General features: G+C 45.4%; 1 protein-coding gene across 10 annotated transcripts in view; it reads left to right on the forward strand.

The window, feature by feature from the left end:
- Positions 1 to 16188: 16188 nt before the first annotated feature.
- CEP295 (centrosomal protein 295) overlaps positions 16189 to 18594 on the forward strand; it is a 55212-nt gene continuing 52806 nt past the window's right edge. For 5 of the 10 annotated variants that reach the window (XM_073337054.1, XM_073337118.1, XM_073337064.1 and 2 more), the window contains exons 1-2: positions 16975 to 17054; positions 18280 to 18413. In XM_073337054.1, the coding sequence (XP_073193155.1) occupies positions 16982 to 17054; positions 18280 to 18413 (207 nt within the window). In that variant the 5' untranslated portion in view covers positions 16975 to 16981. The other 5 variants (XM_073337112.1, XM_073337074.1, XM_073337084.1 and 2 more) reach the window with 5 other exon arrangements.

The following is an 18594-nucleotide window of genomic DNA, read 5'->3' on the forward strand; positions in this document are numbered from 1 at the left end:
ATTTTTTCCAAGCTATTTAATCCTTTTTATACCTATTTAATCCTACAATATACATAAAGGAAGGGAGTAGAAAATCTTCAGAACTTTGAATGAGACAGACCCTTTAATCGAAACATCTTACCCAGCAGCATCAGTTTGCTTATCTCAAAAACAGGACTCATGATCAGTTTCCTATAATATAATTCTAGAGCATAGATTTGACCTTTTACACATATTTTTCTGTGAAGAGAGTTCCAAAAAAATCTATAATCTTAATTATTTCCTTAATAAATTATTCTCTGTTTATACCTGCTTAATTGCAGGAAGCAAGCTATTTAGAGAGGATATATTAAGTGGAGAGCATGTCATAATGAGGAGTTTAAAGGACAAAAAAACCACTAAGATCTAAGGAGATTGGAAAACAGATAGCCATTTAGAAAAACACACTTTTCAAGTTTAATTTATAAAACATGCATATTGAACATCTGGTATCCTCAATGCACAATCAAATATTAATAGCCATCAGTTTGCTCACAAGCCCCAAACACTCAATTCACAGCAAGACTCTTGCAACTCCCTGCACCTCATGAATTTTAATCCGCAAATAAAGCAACATAGCCTGGTAATAGTAAAAATAGGGAGATAGCAACAGCTGCCCCCCTTTTTTAATGCATAAATCCCAAGCAGCCTATCCTTCATCCTTCCCAGGCCAAACTATCCTACTTACATCTAAGATTTTGCAGGCCTATGTAATTCCAAGGCCTAACCAAGGACTTCAGCCCCATACAGGCTATTGCACAAGGACACAACCTCAAGTCCTTCTGCAGGGAAGTGGATACCAACCCAGACTTACCCTGGAGCAGGTGGGTGAAAGGCTCAGGCTGCTGGTGCAGGTTCAGTGGATCCACCAGTTAGAGGCTGGCTAGTAGCCTTCTCATGCAAGGATGCTGTGTAGGAGCTGCAGTGCAAGCAGGTCAGCTGAGCCCTGTGGAGAGGAGCATGTCCTCACTTCATCTCCTGTGACTTCTCAGACCAGTGCAAGGAGAGCAGTGGTCAGCACCGAAATAACTTCTGCTACAAGAGGTGTGATAAAAAAAAGAACTAGCATTTTACAGGAGGGGAAAACTAGGGTTCTTCCCAAGGACTGGACCCCACTCCAATTACACCTTGCTTACTCTGGGACCAGTACTACCCTGTTTTGTCAATAGGCAATGACTACTGTTTGAAGTTTTTTGGGAAAGAGTTCACAATACCATACAATGGCTCCAAGATTCATGTGGCTCAGAATGTTTGCACATTTACAGTTGGCAAGAGCTTGTGGGAACAGAGCACTGCTGGCAAAGAATGTATTCTGCGACCCAGGACTAATTGTAGGGGTGAGACATCTCGGGGGACACTAGGATCAATGTAGTGGATTCCCCCAAGCCCGCTTCAGTGAGGAGCCAGCGAGACTCCAGCTGGTAGGAGCAACTGCAGAAGCAAGCAAAGCAGGGACCTTGGATGCTGATTAAGTCAGTTCTTTCTGCAGGACTTCCCCTAATTAAACCTATCCAAAAACTGAAAAAGAAAGAAGTGGAACTAACATTCCATTTGCTGCCAGTGATACTGGAGAAATTTTCTAGCCTACATTTTGTGTGCCTATTCTTTACTCTGAATATGCAGGAGTCACTCCACCCTACAATGCAAGCTGTAGATCATGAGCATGCTTGCTACAAATTTTGGACATATGCCTGGTTGTAAAATTTCATAAAATGAGGTATGGCCATGAAATATATAGCCTGAAGCATGAGCAGTAGGGTCAGATGAGGTAATCATGGCTCTGAAGTAAAAAACAACGTGAATGAGCATGTGCAAAATGAGATAATGTATAGCAATGAGCATGTGCTGTCTGAAGATGAGATAATGTGTGTAGGGGTGCCAATTTTGGTTGGATGAGTTCCTGGAGATTTAATCACATGACATAATCTTTAATTTAAAAGATTAATCTTTAATTTCTGGAGACTCCAGGCCAACCCTGGAGGGTTGGCAACCCTAAATGTGTGTTAGTGAACACGCTCAGCAGGGGTTAAGAATAGCACCATAAAAGAAAACTCCAATAAAACAGTACAAAAGGCAAACGATCAGCAGGCAGTTGTTCAGCTGGGAGCCAGTGAGAAGAGCTGCTGGAAAGGACTCACCAAGAAGACAGAAGAGTAGCTGAGAGGATTGAAGAGTTCCAGAGACAGAGTAACGGATTAGAATCCTAAGTAGAGCACTGCTGAAAAACGACACTTCAGCAAACAGCAACATTTGTGACAACACAACAGAATCAATGGATAGTATAATCCTGTTAATTCTAATTATAGTTGGCATAAAGTATAGTTTAGTATTAGTCTGCCTGAGTATGTGAATGAATGGTTAACTGTAATTTTGTTATGTAAAACTTAAAATATAAGTTAAGAATTGCTGTCCAGGGCCAGGCTTTGGGGTGGACTGTCCAGGCCCCCGCTCAGGGCAGCCTGCCAAAGACGGCGCCGTGCACAGGGTTTGGATTCCCACCTGACCGGCTGAGGGCCAGCTGGGTTGATGGAGGCGGCAGGCAGGTGAGCAGCAGCACTCGAGAGGGGGCAGCGGGGAGAGACCCGAGCTGCCAGGGGCACTTGGATGACCAGCCATCCGAGCCAGGAGACTCCTCCAGAGCAGGGGTTCCCCTCCTCCCCCATGCTCCATGTGTGCAGCCGCTGCTGTTCCTGTCCCCTGCCCCCTTCCTCCCCAGAGCCGCCCCTGGCCACTCCGGACTGGGAGCATCCTCCTGTCTGCTGGGGGAGGAGGGAGGACTGATGTCGGGGCATCCTCCTCACCCGTGCACCCGATTTCCATTGAGCTGGGGTGACGGGACAGGGGAAATCTGTGTGTGTGCTGCTGCCCCTCTGGGTCCAGAGTTGCTGGCGGCTGCTTGTGTCTGAACGCAAGCCTTCAGGCTCCTGCCCCTGAGTGCTTTCTTAAAGAGACAGCGCACTCATACACTCAGGCGCACACACATTCCCCTCAACACAACACACTCACGTGATCACAGCCAAAGACCTTAAGATGGCAGTCTTGGAACAATCCGGCCTATGGCAAGCTTGCAGGCTGAGGTTAGACAAAGGTCACTACAAAACCTGAAGGGAGGGGTCAGTCAGGCAAGGCACAAGTTTACAGTTAGGTCTGGCTCTGATTGACAGGCAGATCTAGCAGCTATGATCGGTTTAAAAGAACTGACCAGTCAGAGAGGGTTTAAAGATTATTGGAGGAAAGTATGCTAATGATGAGGATTGAGGGAATAACCAATCAGAATAGGCCAAAAAACGTATATAAGGCAGAGAGCAGACAGGCTTGGGTTAGTAGAAGGAAGAGGCCGGAAGTAGAAGGATGAAGTCAGCAGAAGTGAGAAGAGTCAGGGTCAGGAGCAGGAGAAGAGGAGGAAGATCAGCAGAAAAAGTGAACTCACTGAAGAGGGTGGAAGAGGATTAGGTTTTGCAATGGACCAAGAAACCAGTGGCAGTAGCGGCAGCAGAATGACAACAAAGAGAGCAGGACCCCTTCTGACAGACAAGAGGACAAGAAGATTACAAAACTGAGCGTGTCAACTATAGCATAAGTTATAGAGAATAGGGGGATTGAATGTGTATCTTTGGGATAATAAAGTTGGATGTCTGTGCATGTATATGTAACCAGGGTCTGAATGATCTCTCCCCTGACAACTAGCTGGGGAGAGGAAAGACTTCAGGAGCAGACTCGATTTACATGAGCACACCCACTCTACCTAGGTATCCAGCAGATAGAGCTGTGTTGCCAGATTGGTAAACTTTGGCTGGTGTTGGGTTACAAATCACTTTAGTACTGAATGCAGGGATAGTGAAATGTTATCAGTGTTGTCTTTACTGTATGAGTAAAGAGCAGCAGAACTGTGCTTAGCCTGTCCTGTTTGAGGGGGTCACTCTCAACTGAAATGAACTCACTAAACTGGGGGCTTGAATGCCAGACCCCTGTGAAAGTAAGAAGGGGTGGAGACAGGTGTCCCTGCCAGGAGGTGTGGACTCTACTGAAGAGCCCTAGGTATGGTTCAACCTGCCCCTCCCCAGTGTTCAAAGATAGAGCTAATTAAGGCTCCATGCAGAGTTTTTTGTGTTCTTAAGTGATCACTAAGGCTGAAATCACTTGCTGTGGGAGAGGGTTTCTGCCCAGTCTTCTTCAGCAAGGTAGTTCCCCCACTAAGAGCTGAAAATCACTAAGAGCTGGGTGGAACCTCAAGAGACTGACCTGCAGAGGTCACAGCAAAGAGGCAGGTGATGGCAGAAGGCGACAGATGGTGGGCGGGCGGAATAGAGCGGAACAGTGACTGGCGGGGCAGCCAGCGGAGTGAAGCGGTGGCTGGCCAGCAGAACAACGATGCCAGATTAAGTGCTCAGATGTCAGAGCAAGCAAGGTACCTTCTTCCCCCCACCCTGGGTGGGAGGTGAACTCACACAGATGTCCCTCTGAATCCTGGGGTCCTCACTGACCAAGGACAGACAACCCATGTGAGTGGGGTGTGGTGAGGGAGCAGAGAGGAACATGGCAAAGGACCTTCTGGTTGTAGAACTCAAGAACTTGAGGCAGAAGACACTGCCCAACGTACTCTGGGATGGTGTTCTGCTCATGGTGTTGTGTTTATGAATCCTGCTTGTGGCATTTTCCCAAATTAATGTCGGCTGACTTCCTCCTTTCATTAAAAGTTTCTTATCTACACTCAGGCCTGGTCTACACTGGGGATGGGATCAATCTAAGTTACACAACTTCAGCTATGTGAATAGCGTAGCTGAAGTCAACGTACTTAGACCTACTCACCATGGTGTCTTCACTGTGGTGAGTCAACAGCTGCTGCTCCCCCATCAACTCTGCCTGAGCCTCTCACGGCGGTGGAGTACAGGAGTCGACAGGGGAGTGCTTGGGGGTCGATTTATCGTGTTTAGACTAGGTGCGATAAATCAACACACACACCCCGGATCGATCGCTGCCTGCCAATCCAGCGGGTAGTAGATGTCTATGCCTCAGACTCTGTGCTTGCGAGAGAGGAATTATTGCCTCTTAGAGGTCCCCAGGATGGTGTGGAATTTTCCCAGGTTACTGGGTGGGGGCTTGAGCTAGTTCTGTGTTGTATTGTTGAAAAGAGACTCCTAGACATTGAACCCGGCCCCGGTTGCTGCCAACTCCACCTGGCAGAAGGGTTACATGTGTTTGTTGCTATGTATAAAGTTTAGTGTTTAATCAAAATTGCTGTCAGCATCCTACATGTGATTGATCACCACATGTAGAATGTAATCATGTAAGCCACCTCTAACTATATGACCCAGTGGTGCAAGTAAGCCAGTACAGTCAGGTACGCTGTACCATTAAGACATTTATTGCCGGTACGCCATACTGGAAAGACACATTTTCAAGAATTAATAATAAATACTGGTTTTGTAAATTAACCATTGTCATGGACTCATTTTGTGTAATGTGCCAAGTGTCATAGCCATCCCAGGACGCACTTTGGACAGTGTTTTAGGGCAGCTGTGTGAGACTAGTCCATGGATTAGTTCCTCTTGTTATCCTCATAAGGAAGAGTGCGCTGGCACGTGTCCTCAGTAACTCCTCACTTAACATCCTCTCGCTCAACTTTGTTTCGATCTTACATCTCTGCTCAGTTACAGAACACGCTCCATTTAAAGTTGTGCAATGCTTTGCTATAACGTGTTCTGGCTGCCTGCTTTGTCCACAGCTGGCAGGCCCCCATCAGCTCCCCTACGACCCCCCCCACAGCACCTCCCACCCGCTAGCAGACCCTGCGGATCAGCGCCTTCCCCCTCCTCCCTCCTGCCTGCGGCAATCAGCTGACTTGTGGCGTTCAGGAGGGAGGGGGGAGGAGTGAGGACGCCGTGTGCAGAGTAAAGGGGGGGGGAAGAGGTGGGTTAAGGGGGGTTAAGGGGGGAGGCTTGGGGGAAGCGGTGGAGTGAGCAGGCCAAGGCTTCAGCCCCCCACCCCTGGTGCTTGCAGAGTAGGGGAAGCTGCCGCTGCTGTTGTGCAACGTGCTTCTCCTAGCCTACAGCACCTTCAGCCTCCTTGCCTGCCTCTCCACCCCCCCACACAAATGACCAGCAGGAGAGTGAATTTGTGTGGGGGGGTGGAGGGTGAGAAAACCTGGATTTGTGCTGGAAATGGCCCAACCTGATGATCACTTTAGATAAGCTATTACCAGCAGGACAGTGGGGTGGGAGGAGGTATTGTTTCATATTCTCTGTGTATATATAAAGTCTGCTGCAGTTTCCACGGTATGCATCCGATGAAGTGAGCTGTAGCTCACGAAAGCTCATGCTCAAATAAATTGGTTAGTCTCTAAGGTGCCACAAGTACTCCTTTTCTTTTTGCGAATACAGACTAACACGGCTGTTACTCTGAAACCTCTCCTTACAATGTGTATGATAATCAAGTTGGGCCATTTCAAGCACAAATCCAGGTTTTCTCACCCTCCGCCCTCCTCCCACACACAAACTCACTCTCCTGCTGGTAATAGCCCATCCAAAGTGACCACTCTCTTTACAATGTGTATGATAATCAAGGTGGGCCATTTCCAGCACAAATCCAGGTTTTCTCACCCCCCCACCACCCCCAAAACACACACACACAAACTCACTCTCCTGCTGGTAATAGCTGATCCAAACTGACCACTCTCCTTACAATGTGTATGATAATCAAGGTGGGCCATTTCCAGCATAAATCCAAGTTTAACCAGAACGTCTGGGGGCGGGGGTAGGAAAAAACAAGGGGAAATAGGCTACCTTGCATAATGACTTAGCCACTCCCAGTCTCTATTTAAGCCTAAATTAATAGTATCCAATTTGCAAATGAATTCCAATTCAGCAGTTTCTCGCTGGAGTCTGGATTTGAAGTTTTTTTGTTGTAAGATAGCGACCTTCATGTCTGTAATTGCGTGACCAGAGAGATTGAAGTGTTCTCCGACTGGTTTATGAATGTTATAATTCTTGACATCTGATTTGTGTCCATTTATTCTTTTACGTAGAGACTGTCCAGTTTGACCAATGTACATGGCAGAGGGGCATTAGCTCTCTACTCTGCATTGCTCTCTTATCTGCACCGCCGGTGGTTCCAGAAATACTTTTAAAATAGATTGAAAATATTGTAGATAAATGTAAAGGTAAAAATCAATGTGGTCTTTCCATGTTAGTTTGCTATCAAATGTCACAGCCAGGAATGTGTAGCTTTTACCTATACCTAATTGCTGTCCATATAATTTTTTTTTTTTAGTGACTATCAATACTTTAATTTTGTGAACTCAAAATTTAAAGCTCCATATGTTTCCCCATTCCCCACTTTTCCTAAGAGCTTCATTTATTCTCTTCTCAGCTATTTTCTGGTTCCTGTTTCTATGGCGCTGTCATCTGCAAACAAGGAAATGCCTATTCCTGCACTCATCCTTTTTTTGGGGGTGGTTTATCATGTTGAATAAAGTAGGGTTGATTACACTCCCCTGTGGAGTATTGTTTGTGATTTTATATATGCTAGAATAGGCTTTCCCTACTTTAACCTGCATAGTTTTTACTTAAGAAATCCTTTGTTTACCTAGTTTCAGAGTAACAGCCGTGTTAGTCTGTATTCGCAAAAAGAAAAGGAGTACTTGTGGCACCTTAGAGACTAACCAATTCATTTGAGCATAAGCGTTCATTTTGGTTAAGGGGCCACAAGTACTCCTTTTCTTTTTGTTTACCTATATATTCTTCTTTTTATGTCCATGGATGTTATTTTATGCAATAAGCCCTCTCTCCAGAATACATCATATGCTTTTTCAATATCTTGGAAAGCTACTTATTTCTCATACTTTTTTGTGTTTGTCTGTACTCTACTATATAATCAGCTGTACTCCTTCCTCTCCTGAACCCACTTTGTATGTTCTCTGTAAGTACATTTCTCTTTATATATGTTGTTAATCTTTCATTCTTTCCATGGCTTTACCCATACATGATGTAAGGGCAAGTGGCCTGTAAGCATCAAGTCTTGTTTGCAGCTTACAGAGTTTCCACACTGGGACTACAAACGCATGTTTCCACTCCATTGGTAGCTCACGTTTCCCCCATATACTGTTGTACAGTTTTAGCAGTATTTTTAGACTCCATCCAGATGTTTTACCATTTCATTACATATGCTATCCTCATCTGGTGCAGAGTTTTTGCTTTTAGCTATAACTTTTCAAAGTTCCCTCATACAGAAGTTTTCAGTTAATATCATATCCTCATCTTCCTCCAACCTCTTCTAGTTCTCCTGATTCTCTTTAATGATCCCACGTCGGTCCACCAGAGATTTCTATACTCTGATTTTCACCATTACTAACATTGTAGACTGTGACACTCTGTACCTCGGGGGAACATCCTACACCCCCATGTCCATCTTTATAAAATGATTGCGTGCTAGCCAATAAAAAGTTTGCCATGTTGGGTGTGTCAAAGTCAGATTCAGGACTCACATAATTTGTCAGACCACTCTGTTTATTAGCAAAGCGCCTTGCTAATGCACCCAGATGTGAGCCCTGAATCTGACTTTGACAATTTGGAGGTTCCACCGAGATGTCAACTGTCTTCACTGGGGCTGTGTGACTCCTGACTGTTCTTAGGACGGCCGTGGCAAGCTGGCACCTGGGCATTTGGCCCGAGCGGTCCTCCACCAGAACGGAAGGGTGCATGACCACAGTGAAGTCTACGCCATTGAACCTGTTCGTTCCCACTCTGTTCTGGTAGGGATCCCAGGATCTGACATCAGGAATCTGGTCAGGTAATTATTTCTGTGTTTTGTCCGAACTGAGGATTGTCCTGTCTCTGTGTCTATCTGTCCTCCCTGTGGTGTGTTTGAGTCTGGGCACCATCTCCGTCTGGGGATTGGCTGACCATAGGGTTCCTGTCCCCACGGTCTGAGTGAGTGAAATCTGTACAATCGCAGCCGCACCGCGCCTTGGGTAAAACCCTTGGTGTGAAAGCAAGGGCGATTGAGGCAGTAGCCTGTGGGCTCCTTTTGTGTGTTGCACCGGGCATCGCTCTGACGAACCCGACTTTCCTTCTTGTGTGATTGGTGTGTAAAGTCCTCCTGTATGGATAACCAGACGTCTAAGTCGGGACAGTTCCCTAAAGAAACGCTGGCTCAGTTTATGTATTTTAGGAAGAGTCCGGACTCCTGTACATTTCTGGAAAAATGGTCTAGGCTAAGGGGTTCAGGTAGAGTGACTACTACCAGCACTACGCTTCTGTCCCCAGAAGCATTTACAGCTATTCTGAGGGAAAATGGGCCCTTTTCCCACAGAAATGATCTATAAGGGACTGCTGCAGGCAGCAGGCAGAGAGAGAATCTAATCAAAATCGTTTGACTATTGGGTAATGTAATCAAAATCACTAAAGGATGTAAGGGTGTTCTATTGGAACTTAACTGCCTCAAATGTATAAAGGGAATGTAAGATGTAAAAAAAACAAAAACAAAAACCAGAGCAGTGTGGAAGGGATGTTAAGGGAAAGAAAATGTGTATGTATCTGTCTCTGTGTGTGTAAATATGTAAAGTTCTAAGGACCAGTTGGTTGTTTTTGTTTTAAATAATGCCACTAAAAATCCATTTGACTCTTTAATTCAAAGTTGCAAAACTGACAGACCTTTTTGCTAGACAAAGGTAATTAGTGTTGTTTGGCTTTGGGATTTGGCATTTAACCCTTAAAAGGTAACTCAATGCTTTACAAAATTTAAAACGTTTTTAAGTTGTGGCTGCAGCAGGGCAGTCAAAATCAGGAGAATAGAAAAAAAAATTCTGGATTCTTTTTGTTTGTTTGTTTTTTGTTTGCTTGTTTTTGTAACAAAATAGCAGATGAGAGGTGTAGTAAAAAAAAAAAAAGACAGTGCCCTTCTGAAGCAACAGCAGAGGTGAAGTGCACAAAACAAAAAGAAGCAATGTTCGAAACACTGAGTCTTAAAATGGCTCTGAGTAATCAGACTGTCACTTTGATAAAGGTACATGAAAACTCCGTAAGCAAAAAAAAGAAATAGTTACACCTTATTTAAAAATGGATCTGGATAATGTTATAGAAGTTAAACTATAGAAGGAATGTGCATTTTCCCCAAATAATGTGCAGGGTATATTGTAGAAGGGGCAAAAGAAATGCAAACATACCATGCTACTTAATTAAAATGCTATTAGGGCTCCAAAGGGGGCCACAATAGGTTGGGTTTTCTTTTTCAGATTGCTGTGTGTTTTGGAAGCAGAAGTTAAAAGTAATCAAAACTCTGGTGAAAGTTGATTGTGTCCCTTTTACACCCTGAGCTGCTGATGGCTTTAAATCCAAAAGCAGGAAGTGTCTGTGAAAATGCAAATTACCTAAATGATAAAGGAAGGAAAGAACTAGCAGCACAAAGGAGCTGCAGATAAAGGACACACCTGGTCAGCAAACAAATTGTCTAAATAAAAGACATGGGATAACAAGATAATTTTAATAAATTTAATGATAATAAGTATCCCTGTAACAACGTATAGTGTGTATGATTTTTGGAAAAACCCTTTACGGTCGTATGGTAATGATGCTTCTCAGCTATTGCCTGTAAATAAAACTTAAAAGCTTAACACAGCAGGAAAAACATTATAATGAAGTGAGCTGTAGCTCACGAAAGCTCATGCTCAAATAAATTGGTTAGTCTCTAAGGTGCCACATGTACTCCTTTTCTTTTTGCGAATACAGACTAACACGGCTGTTACTCTGAAACCTGTCATTATAAACTTGGTCTGCTATATAAGAAGGAAAACTCAGGGATTTAATGACTAAACAGTGTGATAATTTCCCCATAACCCTTAAAAGATAAAAGCCATTGAAACCTGGCCTGCCTATAGAACAAAAACAGGAAAATGTGGGGGCAATTCCTCTGTTTTTCCTGCAATTAGCAAGGAAATTTGTAAAAGAAAGTGGTATTATTATTAAGCAATAATCTGTCCCCACCAGGGGGGTGGAAATTGTTTCTTTTGTTTTTAGACTCTACAAGCAAGCTGGTGCCAGTGGAAGAATAACTCAGAATATCATGGATCTATGTTTTGTGTTGTTTGTCTGTGGTGTTTGTCTTGTTGTATTTTAATGAACAGAAAACCTTATGACATGGGTGGGGGATGGCTTCAAAAGGCTGACCTTGGGGGGATGGGGGGAAGATGTGTATGGGAATGCAAAAGGCTAACTCAGGAGAATCCCAAAATTCAGTGGCCACTGTTAGGATCTTGGGACAAAGACCGAGTAGACGTCCTAAAAGACAAACTCGGCCAACCTAAAACTAAATTGGCAAAAGGAGAGGTTGATTGTTTCATGCAGTGGTGGGAAGAGGCAAATCATAGGTGGACAGAATCAAAACTTGCCTCTCTCAAAGATTCTGGCTTCTATCCCACCAGATGCAACTCATTTTACTGTTGTTGATTTGTGCTCTGCTTTCTTTTCTGCCCTGGTTCACCCTGACTCCCAGTTCCCGTTTGCCTTTTCTTACAAGGGGCAACAGTACACATGGACCACACTGCCCCAGGGGTATACTGAAAGCCCGTCATATTTTTCCCAGCCCCGGTGGAAGGGTCCTCATCAGGTACTGCTTAATACACAGACGGCTGTTAAACTATCTGGCATCGCAGCTTGGATACATGCTTCACAGTGTAAGAAGGCACCATCCCCAGAGACCCAATCATCACCTCAGGACAACGCAGAGTCAATTTTGACTCCAGAAGAAGACGTACAGGAACAGTCTGCAATACCTTACAATCTACGTTCTCGTAAGGGTTGCCAGAAGCAGACGACGAAAAAAGAAAAAAAGCAGTAGTGAGCCTAGCGCCTACTGCCTGGTGGACGTAAAACCGTGACTGCGGTTCCCTCAGTTGAGGTTGTCAGAACCAGAAGAGCCTTGCCTCCAACATGCACCTCTGCCTGTTCCTTGGCTGCTGGTATCTTACGGTCTGGGGAGACCATGATGACAATTCTTTTATCCAGCAGCAGGTGTGGATAGCTCAGACCCTTAATATTTCTAATTGTTGGGTCTGCAGCCACATCCCAGCCCACTCTCACACTGGTGTTCCTGTCCTGGCTATCCCACTCAAGTCCTCAGACCTCACTGGAGGGCCTCGTCCGTTTAACAAAATATGGAACAGCAATGACACTTGGGAAGCGGTGGGAATAAATGCAACTAAATGGATAAGTGTGGTGGAGGGAAAAGGTCATTGGTGTTGGGTGTGTAATGGGACGGGGCTGGATCTGGGGAAAAGCCGTTGCCTTCAGCATATTGTGGCCAATGGTGTATAGGATTATTCAAACAAAACTAAAAAGTGGCAGGCCGGGTATGGAGATATGAATTTTTTCTCAACCTGGGATCAAACAGAGAAATCAATCTCATGTTCCCCGTACAGTAACCTTAGTGAAAACAATACAATCTTTCAATGTCATGCAAATAACACCATTCCTTGTAAGGAGAATTACCCTGTACCCTTTGGGGGATACTACTCCTCCTTTGCAAACACCTATATGACAAATGGGTGCAACCGACCCTTCCTGGCTTTAATAGGCCATCACTGGGTGTGTGGGACCAGAGCTTATACCAAACTAACAGCTAATTGGTCAGGAACCTGTTATCCTGCCCGACTCTTCTCACAATGCCGAGTGCTAGGAACCTTCCCTCGAGAACACCTCTGCAATTTCAGGTGAAAAAGAAGGGACTTAACAGATGCCCAACGGCACGTAAATAACATAAGCCCCTTAACCTGGGAAGAGGCCATTGGCAGTTTCTTAATACCATTAGGGGGAGTAATACACCATGCAAAAAGGCTCCTAAGGTTACAAGCAGTAGTTGAAATAATGGCAAATGAAACCAGAGAAAGTTTAAGAGCCCTGTCCAAAGAAACAGGGGCAATCCGACAGATTGCCCTCCAAAACCGTCAGGCATTGGACATAGTGCTGGCGGCAAAAGGAGGGACTTGTGCTCTTATTGGAAAAGACTGCTGTGTGTATATACCAGAGAACACCAATGAGGTAATAGATCGTGCTAGCCACTTAGAACAAATCGCATATCTTCCCCACGAAGAGGCAAGTTCTTTATGGAAGTGGCTAAGTAACCTTTTCAATTTCTCTGGCATAGGAAACTGGTTGTTTCAGGGAGCCCTAACTCTCCTGTTTGGAATCCTAATAATTTTTGTATGTTTTCAGTTACTTTCCTGTTGTATCCAAAATTGTGTCAGGCATGCTACACAGATAGCTGCCCCAAACCAGAGTACTAATTTGGTGATTTTAAATATCACTGATGAACAAAGAGATAAAGAACGCTTGATATGTGGAACCCAGTAATTGTTGGTCATTGCGTAGCTTGACCAAAAGGAGGGATTGTGAAAGTAGAATGAATTATATTGAAATTATAATTCATTAAAGAAATGCTACTTGAAGGGTTTGTTGAAATATAGTTGTCAGGAAGAGAAACATTAAGGAGTGTGAGACAATGGGTCCTCAAACTAATTAACTTAGAGCTCCTACTGAGCTAGGAGATTGGTAAACGTTAGTATGCAAATAAGATATGTATGGTTAGTTTCTGCTTTCCTTTGTCTCTTATGTTAAATTGGCTTTGGCTTAGCTGTATAAATAGGTTATCTTGGGCCTCAGAGAGGGGCTCACATCTGGGTGCATTAGCAAGGCGCTTTGCTAATAAACAGAGTGGTCTGACAAATTATGTGAGTCCGGAATCTGACTTTGACAGGTGTCTTCGGAAGGCTCATGATGCACTGAGCGTGGTTGTTAAGTGATCTTATAGTAATTGTTACAGTAATGTTATAGTAATGTTCCAGGTTATAATTTCATGTATGTAATTATGAGGCTGAAAATGTATCCTCCTGGCTTAAAATAAGCCCAGGCAAAAACTCTCCAAGAACAGAGAGGCAGTTCACACCTCATCAGGGCAGATATGGGACAAACCCAGCCCAGCTTCACAGGATATTGAAAGTGTTAAGATCAGCTTAGAACGCATTTTGCTTTTATTTCATTTGACCAAATCTGATTTGTTATGCTCTGATTTATAATAATTTATTATAATTAATAAATCTTTGTTTATTCTACCCGAAGCAGTGAGTTTGGTTTGAAATGTGGAGGGGGGTGAGGGAGTGAGAGAACCTGGATTTGTGCTGGAAATGGCCCACCTTGATTATCATACACATTGTGAAGAGAGTGGTCACTTTGGATGGGCTGTTACCAGCAGGAGAGTGAGTTTGTGTGCGTGTGGGGGGGGGGGGGGGGGCGGAGGGTGAGAAAACCTGGATTTGTGCTGGAAATGGCCCAACTTGATGATCACTTTAGATAAGCTATTACCAGCAGGACAGTGGGGTGGGAGGAGGTATTGTTTCATGGTCTCTGTGTGTATATAATGTCTTCTGCAGTTTCCACGGTATGCATCCGATGAAGTGAGCTTTAGCTCACGAAAGCTCATGCTCAAATAAATTGGTTAGTCTCTAAGGTGCCACAAGTACTCCTTTTCTTTTTACTCTGAAACCAGTCTCCCCTTGGGATAACAAGCCTGGTACCTATCAATTTCTTTATTAAATTGACAAATTCATATAACTTGCAGCGTCTACCGGGCATAACTGGACACTGCAAGGTGGAGGTTCCTAGGGTTGTGTCTGGGACCAGAGATATTGGCTAGTATCATTCGGTTGCACAATTCAAGGAGCAGTTTACACGTCAGAGACCATGCGGGAACAGCCCAGGAGTGGGGGTTCTCACAGCAGAGCAGGGTAAGGCTGGCTCCCAGAGTCAAGGATTGGAGCGACCTTGCAGATCAATGATCCAGATAACACGAGAGGGAAACGTCACACTCATAGCCTCATATTTCTACTAAGGTTCCCATTTTTCTTCATTAGAGCTTTTTATCTCTTGGCCATAGTATTACTTATTCTACACTCAGCCCTGCCCACTGCACCTGCGCAACCAGGGACAGCTACCAGTGAGCCTGGTGCCTGCCCCAGTGGGCAGAGTTGGGAGTGGTTCAGCCACCCTGGAGAAGCTGCCGGCGTAAACTCATGGGAGCAGCAGCTCCCTCCTCCCAGACTGCCGCTTTTGCCATGGTGATTCCTGGTAGAGCCTTGCAGCTCCATGGATACTGATTTATAACCACAGATATCCACATCCAGAGATATACATTTTGTATCTGCGCAGGGCTCTATTGACCTGGGGCCCTGATGGGGCAGGATCCCACAGCTGTATCTCCAGGGGAATGGACCCACCCACTGCAGATGCAGAGGTGGGACCAGTCGGGAAGCCGACCAACCCGGGCTCTTTCTGAGCTACAGCACTGGCTCTGCCTTGTTCCTATTATTTGAAAAATGTATGAGGACCGAGGTGCAAAAAAACCCCCCATGTTCTGGAAAACCAATACACATGGCAACCCTCTTTCTATCCTCTATCTTCACAGCCCTCCTTGACTAACGACTGCATCATTATAACAAGATTACTCTTCCCTGCCTTTCTGCCTGTTGTTTCTTTTCCAGCTCTGGCACAGCCACCCATTTCTTTTTCCTAACCTCTGACCGGCCTTCCCCTCTGCTAGCGCCTTCATTTTCAAGCCTGGAGTCAGTATTCTGCCTTATAGCCTCCATCGCCCCACAAAGCACAGTTTACTAGCTGGGACCAGAGATATTGGCTAATATCATTCGGTTGCACAATTCAAGGAGCAGTTTACATGTCTTTGGGGGAGGGATAGCTCAGTGGTTTGAGCATTGGCCTGCGAAACCCAGGGTTGTGAGCTCAATCCTTGAGGGGGCCATTGGAGATCTGAGGCAAAAATTCAGGATTGGTCCTGCTCTGAGCAGGGGGTTGGACTAGATGACCTCCTGAGGTCCCTTCCAACCCTGATATTTCATGAAAAGCTTGGCCAGCCTTGCCCCACTGGGCCCCATCCCTATAACAACCCAACCATCCTCTTCACCCCCCGCACCGCCGCCTTTTACATTCGCGCCGACGCCTTCTTTTCCCGCCGCTAGAGACGTTTCTTGGACTGCGCCAGTCAGTCACCGCCCTTCTTAGCCACCATTGGCCAACAGGCGCCATGATGCTGCCCCAGGGGCGTGGCTTATTCCCCCTGGTCTCCTGCCTGGGGAAAAAAACCTCTGATTGGCACGTGCGCAATCGCAGCCGTGAGCGGAACTAGCGTCCAAGCTTCCCCCGCGCCTGCGTAGTGTAGGTTCATGCGCTGGGCCGGCTTCGCGCTGTTCCCTTAGCCATTGGCGGGCGGTTCGAACGGCAGCGGATGTGACGACGTGGGCCCCCCTACCCAGTGACCGGAAGGAGCCGTTTGAAACGACGAAGGCCGGGGCGCGGTAGGTCAGTAACCAGCAGGCTTAGGGGGAGCGGCGCGTGTCGCCTCCCGGGAGCTTCGCCCCTTTCCCCAGCCTCGCCCCGCTCCCGTGCTGCGGTTGCGGCGGCGGCGGGGGGTGTCGTGTTCGGCTTGGGTCGGTCCCGTCCCCCCGCAACTGCCAGAGCTGCAGCGCTGGGGAAGCGGAGGGGGCTGGCAGCGGGAGGCCCCTGGGGTGCCGGGCGGGTCGGCCCGCCTCGCTGTAGGCTTTGTGTGCGTGTGTTCCCCGGCCTCAGGTGGCGGCCAGGACCCCGCTGGGCGGGGGGCGGAACGGCTGCCCTATCTGCGAATCGCTGTAAGGGGAGGTAGGGTAAATATGGAGACACTAATCCCGCCACACCCCTCTGTTGCCAGCGCCTGCTTCGGGGCCCCTTCCTGAGAGAAGCCGGAGATGCAGGTGTAGGCTGAGCCATGGGGTAAAGCGCGAACGCTGCTGGCCTGGAACAAACGTTTGGGCAGTGGCCCCCTCCCGTGTCTTCCCACGTGCGCTAACTACCCTGCACTGAAGGTCAACAAGTGATCTCAAGGTCAAAAAGGCCAGTGTAGACAGACCACGTGGGTAAACTGCATACTCATGGCTGATGTAAACTGGGCTGTTGGGAGAAAAACAATGAAGTCGGGTTTTAGGGGGCAAGTGCGGGGAAATGGTAAGACACAGAACAATAGAAACGGCCCCTCCCAAATAAGAGTGCTTGGTGTGCATGCCAGCTTGCATCTGTGTTATATCCCTTCATTATAGTGACAGGTTTCAGAGTAGCAGCTGTGTTCGTCTGTATCCACAAAAAGAAAAGGAGTGGTTACTCCAGTGATGCCGACAGGTGCTTTTACAATGCAGAGTTCTAGTGAACAGACGAATTTAGTTTATTTTCAAGTTTCTTACACTCTCTTCTTGCACTACATTGTACCAAAATCTGAAATATCAAACATTTAGAAGTGGCTTCTGCTTTACCGATTTAGTTTATGCTGCTTCTGTGTTCCTGAAATTTCAGTTCTTCAGTTTTTGCACTGAAATTATCCTTTTCTATTTCAGTAGGAAATAGAATGTGTTGCTCTCTTTTTTCAGTGTTTTTCTCCCTTACTGCCTATGTCAAACTTTTGATTTATAATTTGTTAGCATTGATGCAGCTGAGGGACAGATACCAGTAGCACATTAAAAAAGTATATAGTAGTTAAAAGGTCACTGAGAAACTGGTTATTTTCTAGTCATTTTTACAAGCAGACTATTGCCGATCTGGCTCAGAACTTCATATGGTAGAGATTCCCCATCTGGTCTGTGGAGAATTTACAGGTCATGTAATCCTCATTCTCCTTGTTTCCAGCTGCTGAATTACATTAAAAACAGTTTAAAATACTTTTGTTTATAATATTACTTTTTCTTGTCAGTAATTGCTGTAGTTGGTATAAGGATATGAGGTAATTGGGAAAGAGTGGGTAAGGTGGTCTGCATGAGGGGGAGGAGGTAAGGGCAATGATGCGATCTCTGTCAGGAGTTAGTCCTTCCACCCTTTGAAATATCCTTCTACAGCAGGATGTCTCAGACTGTTTCAGTCCAAATAACCCAGTACAATGAACTTTTATTGATACGTTTCATAAATTGAATGGAGTTGTAGCATGCATGCTTTCAGAGGCCCCAATCGCTCAGTGATTGTCATGTGAATGTAGGAGTTGTCCATGCAGAGCTCATTGCAGGTTTAGTGGCTTAAGTGATAAATGCGTTTTATTGTAAGCTTGTAGCAAAGACTTATGCTTAATGCCATTGAGTTTTTTGGCAAAGTGTGCAATGAGCATGAATATCTTTATAGATTTTTAGGCTTTCCTATAAGTATTTTTAAATACAGTATGTTTACTTTATTCTATGATGTTTTGATACAGAAGTCAAATATTCAATGTATGCAAAGATGAAAAGAAAAGTGGCAAAGGGTGGGAGACTGAGGCTTAGTCCTAACGAAGAAGCTTTACTTTTGAAAGAAGAATATGAAAGACGACGAAGACTAAGGCTGCAGCAGGTATGTCTGCATTATCAGCAATAGTTTTCATTTAGATGGTTGAAGAAAAGAACATCTACAGTTTAGGAATACGCTTCTTTAAACAATACTGTCACACAGCAAAATTTGCAGTTTGGTAACATACTGTGCTGTGTTTTGCAGAGTAAGTTTGTGAAACGCTTTCGTTGTCAATTCATTGTAC

Source organism: Lepidochelys kempii, chromosome 1 (genome assembly GCF_965140265.1).
Source record: "Lepidochelys kempii isolate rLepKem1 chromosome 1, rLepKem1.hap2, whole genome shotgun sequence".
Taxonomy (NCBI): Eukaryota; Metazoa; Chordata; order Testudines; family Cheloniidae; genus Lepidochelys; species Lepidochelys kempii.